The sequence below is a fragment of the Mercenaria mercenaria genome, unplaced genomic scaffold (assembly GCF_021730395.1).
Source record: "Mercenaria mercenaria strain notata unplaced genomic scaffold, MADL_Memer_1 contig_1813, whole genome shotgun sequence".
In the NCBI taxonomy this organism is placed as follows: domain Eukaryota; kingdom Metazoa; phylum Mollusca; class Bivalvia; order Venerida; family Veneridae; genus Mercenaria; species Mercenaria mercenaria.
In genome coordinates this window covers 1-12,665 of record NW_026459821.1, presented here as the reverse complement: position 1 = coordinate 12,665, position 12,665 = coordinate 1, and the positions used below count along the sequence as shown (strand labels likewise).

The 12,665-nt window shown below is 32.7% G+C and overlaps 1 protein-coding gene across 1 annotated transcript; it reads right to left on the bottom strand.

Moving 5' to 3' along the window:
* Window positions 1–4,541: 4,541 nt before the first annotated feature.
* On the bottom strand, window positions 4,542–10,146 carry LOC128551896 (uncharacterized). Its single transcript, XM_053532843.1, has 5 exons — window positions 9,987–10,146; window positions 9,516–9,554; window positions 8,852–8,875; window positions 7,869–8,061; window positions 4,542–4,780 (listed from the first exon to the last, which is right to left on the bottom strand). Exons 2-5 carry the CDS (start codon window positions 9,552–9,554, stop codon window positions 4,542–4,544), a joined length of 495 nt encoding a protein of 164 aa, XP_053388818.1. The 5' UTR covers window positions 9,987–10,146.
* Window positions 10,147–12,665: the final 2,519 nt, after the last annotated feature.

Genomic DNA, 12,665 nt, shown 5'->3' with positions numbered 1-12,665 from the left:
GTTGTTAATATTCTAGAGGCCACACTTTCTATATTACCCTTTATAAACGTCTGTATGCCTTGTGATCCTAGATCTTGTTCAAAACTGGATTATCTGGGACTAAACACTAGGTATACATTCTACAGGCTACATTTTCCATTTAGTCTTAATGTAAAAATTGTAAATGGAGTTTACAACTGGGTTACTTGAGGTCAAATCTAGGTCGCTCGGTCGAATCTTGATAGAACTGATTTGCATTTTAGAGGACATACTTGATCATCTTTATTTTTGTCATAATGTTTGAAGTCGTAAACAAGATTAGTAGGTCAGATAAAAGGAGGACTTTGTGTAAACCTCTAAGGCTAGATTTTCCGTTTGAGTACTGTAAGTCTTTGTCAAAATGTTTTATTTCATGAAATATAGTATAAATCTAAAACTTGGTCACTTGATCAAATCATAGAAAAAAAAAAACATTGTTAGCACTCAAGATGCCACATTTTGTACTTGATTATCATAAGTTTTTGCCAAAATGTTTGTCTCCATAAAATATACTATCAGTATAAAATAAGATTATCTGATGTCAAAAGCTAGAGCACTTGATTAAATCATTCTTAACAGTTTTAACTCTTGTCCGAATGCTTGTCTATTTGAAATCTAGATAATGCTTAAAACCTGTTCAAGGTTACCCATTCAAATCATAGTGAAACATTGTTGATACTATAGAGGTCCCATTTTCCATTTGATCCTTTTAAAAAGTTTTCTTAATGTTTGTTTACACTCTTGACGCCACATTTCCATTTGATCTTCATGAAAAACTTGTCGGAACGTTTTTCGCAGTAAATTTAAATGAAACTGTGTACTAATAGAAATTAAAATAGTTCACTAGTTCATATCATACAAAACAAACCTTGTGAAAGCTCTAAACGGCGCACGTTTACTTGATCATCATAATACTTTGTCAGATATTGTCTCTATAAGATAAAGTTAAAAAGTGCGGTGCCTGAAACTTAAACTAGGTCACTATACTAACTCATAGAAATCCCTTGTTACGACTCCAGAGACCACAATACCTGATGTTCACAACTTTGTCAAGATGTCGGTCTCCATAAACTTACGGTTAAGTTTAAGATTTGGTTTGAGGTCTCAAACCAGTTTTCTTGGTCAAATAAAAGAAAATTATTTTAACACCTAGATTCCATATTTTCTATTTGATACAATTTAATCTTTGTAAGAATGTTTGTCTCTATGAAATGTAAATGTTTCTGACGTAGGTATCTAGGTTAAATGTTAGAAAAATACTTTTTAACACTTTAGAGACCATATTTTCGATTTGATATTCTTGAAACATTTTCAGAATATTTGTTTCAGTGAAATCTAGGTCTGCTCATTATTAAACTGGTAAGATTTTATACCTGATCTTCATGAAACGCTGATGTTTATCTGTTTAAAATCTAGGATAATTTTGTACCTTGGTGCATTGGGTGAAAAACCGGGTCACTGCGTCAACTTATTAACAATCTTGATAAGTGATTTGCCTGATTACATAAGACATTGTCAGAATATTTGTCTGAATCAAATCTTTATCAAATTTTCCCTCAGTGACCTAATTCCAAGTTTGTTCAAATTATTCAAGTTTGTCGTAAACATTACCACCAGATAGAAAAGTTTCTTGCTCTTATTCTTGTTATTACGCATTTGAAGTTTGCCCCAATTCTGTAAATATTCATCTATTGTTGTATTTAGTAATCACAACCACTTCAGATTTTTGCACAAACTTAATAACAAAAATAAACAATTGCTGAAGTGGATAACTTTGACATGAGACAAATAAAAAGGAAAGACAATATGACTGACGTTGCACTTTTACGTGATTTACATATATATTTAGTATTTGATATTTGACATTGACATTACTTTTGTATAATTTAGATGTTACTCCCATTGCATATTTTCTTTTTATACTCCTTTTTTTGGAAAACGCGATGTATTATGTAATGACTAATGGCGCGTGCGTCTGTCTGTCTGTTCGTCTTACTTGTGTCCGAATCATAACCTACTGACCAATCAATTAAGTTAAACTTTTCTAACAGGAAGATAGCGATGAGAATACATGCAGAGCGCATAAACCAGGTTAAAGTTCAAGATCACAAATGCAGTTCAAACGCCAAATTATCCCTCATGTTTTGTGTTCGAAGCAAAACTGAATAACTATTCAAGGTATTTACTTTAAAGTTAGCATAACATTAAAACCTTTGTTAAAGACCACATCTGAACAGAGACCACCTGACTCTAAAGACCACATGTTTTGTTTCTCATTTAAACATTTACAGTGTGTGTTCACCTGTGAATAAAGATAAGCTCCCAAAAAAGATCACACTTTGGTTCTTTCAAGGTTGGTCTTTATCGACATGTTTGACTGTTTATGTAGTTTGCGATAAGACAGTATATGAGCGCATGTATCAGGCCAGTAGGTCAAAGATCAAGGTCACAAATGGAGCTCAAAATATAATGCAGCAGTCATATATCATGACTGGAGCAAAATTTATTAACTCTTCGTAGCATTGACACTCGATTGGCATAAATGTAACTTTGGTTCCCTCCATTCTCCGTAACTATTTAACTTAAAACAATATATATAATGTCATTTTATCGTACAGTTTTCATGTTTCGTGAAAATTCTATATAAAAATCTATTTTACAGTTTAATCAAGATCCGTTTATCCAAGTTTACAACCTTCGACATTACACGGCAAAATATTTTCAGTCATAGAACAAGGTATAGGATATATTGAGAAAGAAGGTCTTTCATCTGTAAAAGTTTTTAAATGTTTGAGGAGTTTGACAGGCAAGATTTTCCTCTACATTATACATAGCAAAATTATCAAAGGGCCATAACTGTGGTAATAAAGTCACACAAAAAATCAGTTCTTTATTGTCATCTTCACATCAAAGCTTGAAGCTTGTTCATCTGTGAAAATTTGAAGCGAATCAAGCTAATATTATATTGCACATAATTAATTTAAGTTATTTGTGAAGCAAGTTCTACATCTTATATTAATCACTCTCGACACCTCATTCCTGATGGAATCCATCGCCACGAGGGTATGAGAGAAAAGATGCCAGTTTCCCTTTTAATGCTGAGCGCCGAGCAAGGGAGCTACTGTACCATTTTTCACGTGTTTGGTGTGACGCGGCCGGGGATCGAATCCATGACCTTTTCTCCTGTTAATACATGGGCGGATCCAGTTAAAACGTATTTTTTATGCAAGAATAAATATCAATAAACGCCTGTTATTTGCATATACACATGTACACGTAATCAGTCAATGTCAGGCCGGCGTTCTTTGAAATTATTGGATGTATTTTTATTCAATCAGTGGACGTTTTACATAGTTATGTTCAGTAGCCCTACGCATTTCCTAGAAGAACTTAAATTGGATAAGTTAAATGGCGCATGCGCTGATCAAGAAGTTAATCAAAGACTTTGCTTCACTTTAGATGACGTTGGAATTCGAAGGAGACACATCGATAATAATTAATTATATAAATATTTATTGCACTAGTCAAGCTTAGACTTTGGGACGACAATGCTAAGTAGATGATTTTAAAGCAAAAGAAAGGCATTCTTTAGCTAGATATATTGAAAGGCATTGGAGGTTCGGGTCGTAGTACTCTAGTGGCATCTAGAGTCTCTTGTTGTTTATTATACTAGCTGCATCAGGACTTTAGGCTGATATTCCTACAAAGAACAGATAAGGGCACTCTGTGTCTTTAATGATCATAGAAGCCTGGGTCGTGGCATTCTGGTGATTATTCTAGTAAAGCATTTTGCTGTAAGCTAAGGGTTTACTATTTACTCTAGTAATTTTCTATTCATCGTAGTTTTTGGCACTTCAGGTACATTTGATTATTCTTCTAACTTATATAAGCTCATCTTTTTCAAATCAGTTTTTTAAATCACTAATCAAATAGCTTGAGGAAAAATTGTATAATAGTTTTTGAGAATTTATAGGCATTTCGCTACAAAGGTCAATTCGACAAGCAGTCATGAGGAAAATTATATATATGGTATTTTTGGGTACTTTCATTTTATTGTTTTTGCATAACTTTTAATTGTCCACTTATTATATTAATTAGTGTAGAACGCTCGGATAAATACAGCACCCACCTAAATTTATTACAATAGTGTATGAGCTAGGAGTCGGACACACAAGATTTCGGGACTTACGGATGTGCTTACACGTACGGACGGCAGCAACGCTATATGCTTCCTGTCGTCTGACTTCTCAGTCATTTCAAAATTTACTTTATTTAAGTAATATAAATCACTTACAGTAATAGTCATAAATGAAGAGGACAGAAGTTCAAAAAGATAACGATTATGTCAAATATCAAGCGATATATTATCTTTATAGGTTTCAGTCAAAAGTTGGTTAAACATGTTACATGTCTAGTCATGAGTCTTTTTTTTTCTTCGTTTTTTTTTAGTTTGAATGCATTCATTCATTCACACCTTGTAAATGTATGTGACATCTCACACAGGGAGACGGCTTCAATACAGTTTAGAACTCGAAATTCAAACTCATTAGTTTATGCAAAACCTTGTTGGCTGTTGTATTTAAACTATCCTTTGGAATATGCATCTTCGTAAAACTTGTTCTGGTAGCAGAAAAGTTTATAACTCCACAGATGGATCCGTATTTTTCGATTTCTGGTATAAAATATGATATATTTTCCATTCTTTCTTTTCGCGCGCCAGTTTCAATATACACAACAATTATTCGTCTAAACCAATCAACACCTGAAAATACAAAAGAAAACACATTGTATGCTGTCTAATATCTCACACAGTGTTTATTAATCCGATAAACAATTGAAACGAATCGGTTTCTAGAGAGATAGGAAAGTGTAAGAATGTAAATGTTAGGAAGAAATTCAATCTATTTAAAGAAAAAAAGAAGTATTGGGGAACAAATCCTAAAAATGTGTAAATAGTGAACCGGTATTGCAGTGAAGTCCCCTGCATGCGACACAAAGTTTCAACATGGGGAATATTTGTGTGCAGTACTAAGAAAATCCATCAATGCACCAGATAAAACGATTTTACTTGACCTTAAATAGTGACATTGACCTTTGACCGACAACCATTTGTCATGTGCGAGACATACCCTAATCACGGAGAACATTTTTGTCTGCTAATAAAAAAGCCTTCCATGCAATTAAAAGTTAATGGAAATTAAACTTTACTTGACCTTAAACAGGGACCTTGATCTTTAACCGACAAGCATAGATCACGTGTTGACAATCTTCCTCATCATGGGGAATGTTTGTGAGTAACACTAAGAGAATCCGCCAATTCATATAAATGTTATGGAGCGGAAACAATTTTACTTCACCCTCTATAATGACCTTAACCTTTGATTTAAACAGTATTTCATTGATATAATTATGATTGTTACAGTAAATTGTTACATGTACAAACATTGAGGATTAACATTTGATCAACAATCATAAGTCGTTAACGAGCAATTTACACATTGCCATTCTATTCCCATATCAATTTTTATGAACCTATTTTGAATACTTGTGAGTAACTGAAAAAGATCTTAATTTGAGGACGGACGGAAAGAAGAGATATTCCTATCGTCCCATCCGGTATTCCAAAGGTAGGGAAATAATAGAAGGAACTATTTTGAGGGTTTTAATGTATAGGAAAGGGTAGTTATTCTATTATACTTTTATCATACTTCTATAACGAAATATAAAACATGCATAGGAAGAAAGTCCCTAATAATATGCGAAACGGTTACATCCGGGGATAGAATGGAGGAAAATACACGTACTCCTGTATAATTTCAATATTTCACTGCTATGATGGGAAGTGAATTTAAAACTTGCATTAAAATTAGGTGAATTCTTAGAGGGTTTTTTTTTCAATTTAAAAAGATTTACAAATTACAGGGTAGTTCCGTTGATATAATGGATGTCCTTTATTGAAAGCGGGGAACCCACTGTACATTTATAGGTTTTAAAGATATAAAATGATCTATGGTATTTGGTTCGAGATTCCTTGCGCTACCTCATACTTATTTTCTCTTATTGTTAGCGCAGATCAATAGTTTGGTCAGGTGATCTGTGCTGACCAATCAAAAGCCAGAACTCCATTCTTTGTCTATTTTGTAAACAGAGAGTTAATACACATCAGTTACATTTAAAAACACACAATTTATTGTTTATTGTTATCGAGCCACAAGTGGATTTTTGGTTCAGGTTGTTACACTTTTATCACAGATTCTTTCTTATTTTAAAACGCTTCCACCGTAGCTTGGATTTAACATGCAACACAAAGATTTTCAGTTGGTTGTTTGGAAGACATTTCACTTAACACATTTATTAGGTCAGAGGACAAATCACGGTACTAATCTTTACAGCAAACTTGGCAAAAATGGCCGCGCAGCAGGGAGGCATAAAAGTGCAGGACACAACTTGGGCGCGTTCCTTTGTGGCAGTCTTTGTTGCCCAGATATGGAAAACCGTGTATAATTTAGACCATTTAATTCTATTCCGATCTAGGTATTTTTAGAAAATACCCGTGATTCAATCTTTACCAGTTGTTGTGTTTTCTATACCATCACTGACCTTTGGAAAACAATATAACATATATAGGTTTTATAGATATAAAATGATTTATTGTATTTGTGGAGTCCTTGCGCTACTTCTTACTTCTTTTCGTTTATTGTTAGCGCAGATCAATATTTTGGTCAGGAGATTGAGTCTGCTGACCACTCAGAAGCCAGAACTCCATTCTTTGCCCATTTTGTAAACAGAATTAATACAGATCAATTGCATTTAAAAATAGCCTCGTCGAGCCCTGCCTCCACCCTTTGGTATTAACTGTTCTTATATTAGTTTAAAGATAAAATTTCTAGCATGTGAGTAGCTGCAGAATCTAAAGGAAAATATCATCATTTGTTAAATACCACGGCAGACGAAAACATATAGATGTTTCTACAGTTTAGGCACATCACATCACATTTATACAAACTGTTTGGGAGATTATCCCACGAAACAAATTACCAGTTGGTATAAATGTTCTGAAAACCTAGTTGATGTTCTAGGAAACTGTTTAATTTACTCACTGGATATGAATGTTTTAGTTCTATTTTGACCTACACAAAGAATAAGGATGTATGAAGTTAAATACATGCAAGACTCCATACTGTAAAATGAAGCAAAACACTGCAAATTACGGTGTTTTATAGAATGACAACCATTTTTGTTTTGTGGAAAAAAAATATTTCTATTCAGTTGAGGTTAACATTTCCTAGCGGGACGTTTAAAGAGTTGAAAAGGGAAAGCCTGATTCATGGCACTTTCCGTGTGAGGCCACCAAACGATGCCAAATCTGAAAACATTTTGTCAAGTAATTCCTGAAAAAAAAACATGCTTAAAAGTAAAACTGTAGTTATAAAGTGGCATAATTTTGAAAATATAAAAGTGGGGTACGTAACTTGCCCATTATGTCATCTGAAGATGGTAAAGACATGTTTAAGTTTGAAAGTAACTGGCTTAGTGTCTTTTTGAGAAAAGGGACATAATATTGACAAAATAATACATGTATTTAATCTATTAATGTAACTTGTCTGGTGAGGTCACCTCTTTATGCCGAAAACATATGTAAAGTTTAAACATATTAAGCCCAGTAATTCTAGAGAAACCTGCTTACTTGCAAATTTTTGTGACGCTGGCGACAACGACGACGACGGAAATCAAAGCTTTACTATTTGAAAAAATTTAAATATTCGGGCTAAATACAACATATCTTGAAGGGAAATATTACGAACAAATAGAGAATTACATTTAGAAATGTGATTTTATTACAGTATTACCTTTAAATGTGTGTTCAATTGTTCCATCAAGGTCAGATACAAGACGGGTACGTTTTTCGCATAAGACAATAATAGGATGTCCTCCTATTGCTTCTGATTCATTTGTTATTTCTTTACAATCCCACGACCAGCCTGTAAACTTCCTGAACTCTGATTTCCATTCCGGGTTTGGACAATAAATGTATACAGGTTTCTAAAAATCAAACGTTTATATTGCAGTTTATATGATAAACAATATCTGACTAAATCGTTTCCATACATTCTGTAGTACTTCCACATGGACAGCCTGTATAAGCAATATTTAAGCAATATTTATGACAGACAGAATCATGTTTATACCTGAAGATTTAAATGAGTAACGGAATTTTATGTACATGCAAATGTCAACTTTTGGAGTATGTAAAACTTTCATCATTCCACCTCGTAACACTTAACTCGGTCACTTAATCATTGACGCACGCTCAAATAACTAATTCAGCAATTTTTCACTGACTATGTAAACAGCTATATTTCTGATTTCCTCCATGCAACAGGATAGGCATAGAACTATTACCAATATTTATTTTCATCTTGATAAATCGATTTAAACAGTATTTCTTTATTACAACTCTTATATTTGATTTTATTAATCCGTTCAAGACGTTCGATCATGTTCAAGTTCTATATCTTTTTAGAAAGAAGTTGCACGTTACAATTGAAACTGAAAAACTGAAACTGAAACTAAATAATTTGATTTAACGCCTATTTTATACAATGATATATTCAATGGCGTTGTACATAATAATGATAATAGTGGTTATTATAACAATATTAAAAATGACAAGAATAATAATAGCAGGCTTATTGTAATAAACAGTCCTGATCGCATCTCTCCCCTTGAGGTCATTTTACCCCTATTGCAAATACAATTAATAAACTCGCGTTTATAAAGTGTGTATATTGTTCACAAAATGAATCCATAACAACATATGTACTGTACTTACCATCTGTATCACGAGTCCAAGCATCTGAAATATGTATCACAAAACAGAGTATTTTTGCGGCATACATGAGAAAAATAAACAACAGAGGAGAGGAATAACTGATTTCTCTATTAAAAAGCGACTTCTCATTTCAGAGGATACGGAAGTCACTGCCAAGGAAACAATAACTGTTTAAATGCAGACAATATGTTTTGCTGGTGAAAGCACGTAAAATGTGTTTTATTTAAGTGACACTTCATAAACTATGTTCTACGGAGTAAGAAATTAGAAACGACGGAAATACGCAATATATTTAATGAATATTTATTCGAAAATATATGATAAAACTAATTATTTGCTTCGAGCGTTTTAATTAATTGCTGTAAATGGTCATTTGACCAAAGGAGAGCTGAATCAATCAGGACCACTGTTGACCAGTATTCCAACAAACGCTGCTGAATAACACAAATTTTTGGATTAAGGATAAAAAATTGAAACGAGAAGATATTTACAAGAGTAAGCTACGCCTAGGCATAAATATGCAATACTACTTTCTGTGACTGGTTTCTTATGAATGTTATATCAGAAAATATATTAAACATCCTTTGACATATCTGAATACTAACTATAATCTAGCGTTTTTCTAATTCACATAAATGTGAAAGTAATAAAATATTGCTATTACCCATTGAAGAACTTCGTAGAATGTTTCTGTCAAGCCCATCTGAAATATATATAAAAAAAAAAATGTATAGCGTAATACGTTATCAACCTATTACATAAATTTGAAATAATTGTTGAGCACTTCCATATAGCTCTAGATATAAAACATGATTATTATTTTTTGCCATGCCGGTAAGGGCGAGTCCATCTTACATCTATAGTTGTTCAAAGCCTTTACAATTGTCATATTTACATCAGAATGAAATCGTCTCTTCCATTACTATAGATATGTAAATATGAATTTAAAAAGTTACATTTGCCAAGATAGAACCGAATTTGCCATGACAAATCGCTCTTTTGTTATGCAAGAAATATATATTAGACATGTGAGAAGTTGATATGTTATTTGCTCTGTTATTCGGCAAACATTTCAACGCTTACTTAATATCGATGAACTTTAAGCGGTAATTCAATATTAAAATGAAAAACTTACCTGAAATCAAAGCTAAGAATATAATATAAATTAAGTTAAGTGTAAATTTAATTATAACTTTCGCAACATAAACGCGTAAACATTACACATTTATCTCTAAGTCCATGATTATTTAGATATTTATGACTTATGTAAATACTGAACACTCTAGTTGAATATAATCAAATAAAATTATCTGTTTATAAATGATAACAGACATAAAATCTTTTAATGGTGTAGTGTTTGTCTCGTTCTTTTTTATAATAAATAACTATGACTATTTCAGTCTGGCCTTATGTTAGCATAATCGTGACAGATGGACAACTTCATCTTCGTCTGAACGCATTAATTTACATTTTATGTCAATCGCGAAAATACCGTATAAAAGCTGTCTATCATACTGTTACATACTAGGGTGGTTGTTTCTGTCTGGATGTAGCCCTCGGTTAGGAACTAGATACTTTCAGGAGGACTAGGCCGATAGACATGATAAAACTTCTTCCAACGTATAAGGTCAAAGACTAGAAACTCTGTACTAGCTGTTCATGAAGTTTAATTTGTGTATTGCATTACAAATTGCACAAATAATTCATAGTTGAAGTATCTGCGAATAAATTGCAATACTGATTATGATAAATTTCAAGGGAACTTTAGCAATTCACAAGATACTATACAGTGTTTGTCATATATATCAGAGTATAAATGTAAAAGACAGTGTTAGCTTTCCATAACTTAACGAAATGCATTATATGGGCATTACTTAAACACTGTTCATTACTTAGAATATCTCAAAAGGCCTAAATAATTTACAGCTCAGCAGTGATCACTTGTTAAACATCAATACAAGTATCTAACTTTAAGAATGCATAGGCTTTCCATAACTTCTAAAGATGAGTGCATGTCGTCATGTCAGCGCAATAACTCAATAAGTGCTTATATAATTTATATACACTTACTGAGTTACTGCACTGACATGACGATGTGTCCTTAGTAGCATTCATTTTAATAAGACAGGCTAATACATTAAATTCATTTGAAAAGTTAATCTAAAATAACTGTTCCTTTACATCTTCTAGATGAATATAAAAATAACTTCAACTTTATGTTAAAATATGCTTACACCAATATAATTCATGCTGAGACTATTGTATTTGAATCTAAGCTCAAGATTCGTAAAGCTTGTCATTAAGCTTTGGTTTTAAATATCTTTAAGGTAGTTCTGCACGTTTGGATCGAAAAATTTTCTATAATGTAGCATTTGATTAAACCATGACTTTTAAAACTTCCAAATATACAAAGAAAAATCAGCAAATAAAAATGATAGAGTCGTGTGCTTGATTTTTTGCTAGACTAATTAGAAAAATTTGGACCTCACGCAATTTTTCACAATGGGAATCTATGGAAAAATCACAACTTTCTTATCATTTTTGCTAACAGATTTTTTTCTACAATGTAGATTTTAATGAAACCTCTCACAGTCGTAAATAAATATAGTCTATAATATGGTAAAATGTATAGGTCCGTGTGCTTACTTTTGAGCTATTTGACCAAACTTAAAGTGAACCGCACATTTCAAGATAAATCAAGACAAAATTTTTAATTATTTCACTTTACAGATGTTTTAATATCATATATTAACTTTAGAAAGACAGTAACCGTGCCATTGAAATAAATTTACTCACGGGTTGCCATTAATTCATAAAAGGATTTTCGTTTCCCAACGCCGGATTCAGGCTTTATTCTGCGTTTTCAGGAAATATGACGTTACGCCATCACTTCCGGTTTATCAAACGTGCAGAACTACCTTAAGAATGACAACGATTATGTTTGCTGCTTAGTAACGGAAATAAACAATCCCACAATGCAGCGCAACCAATACACTTCCTGTCAGAAATATGTGACAACTTCAGTGAGTTCTCAAGAAAATAAAGCTGGTTTACACAAAATAGGATTGAATAAATTAATGGCAGTTGTCTTAAACAAACATTTAAATAACATGGATTGATTATGCAGCAGCTACAGTGATTCAGATGTAATATGCAGATAAATGCAGGAAGAATCCAGTCCAGAAAGTAAACAAATTTCTCAAACTTGGATTAGATTAAAACCAATCTGACTAAAGTACTTGATCTTCCAAACGAAAATATGAGAATGACCCATTCACATTCGTCTTCTGTATATTTTGAATTTCCAATATTGCTTTTTATATTTTCGCAAATTTATTTTTATTTGAACCAATCAGACGACTTGTTCGGATGTCAAAGAGTAAGAAATATATGCAGTTAGTCCAGGGCTCGAACCCAGACCCCTCGCTTTTTTGTAAACAACCCGCTTTCTTAACAGGAAAGCAGACATATACTTTATCGTCAACACTGACAATTTTGAATCATGGTTCTTCACTTGTCGGCTTATGAACCTACCAAAGAATGAACTGATTCAATATTTTCTTGTAGCTGCAAAACCCACTTATCTAGAATTTATTTATACTCGTAGGCATTTCGAACGCTATATCCAATGAGGTTGAAGTCTCCCTAATTAACATAGGTAAATAAACATAGACTTATTCCGGTTGTTTCATGTTCAGTCGCTCTATAAGCCATCGTAACGTATTGTAAGAATTTATTCCAGTCTTGGTGATAAACTTGGGATATAAGCATACTTAGCTGTGTTGTCAGTGTCTTATTAAATCGTTCGACGAGT

Coding starts and splice junctions, on each gene's coding strand:
- LOC128551896 (XM_053532843.1), bottom strand. CDS start 9,554: ATGGGCTTGACAGAAACATTCTACGAAGTTCTTCAATGG. Junction 8,062..8,851: donor TTGGACTCGTGATACAGATG/GTAAGTACAGTA, acceptor TTTGATTTTTAG/AAACCTGTATACATTTATTG. Junction 4,781..7,868: donor AATTGAACACACATTTAAAG/GTAATACTGTAA, acceptor TTGTATTTTCAG/GTGTTGATTGGTTTAGACGA.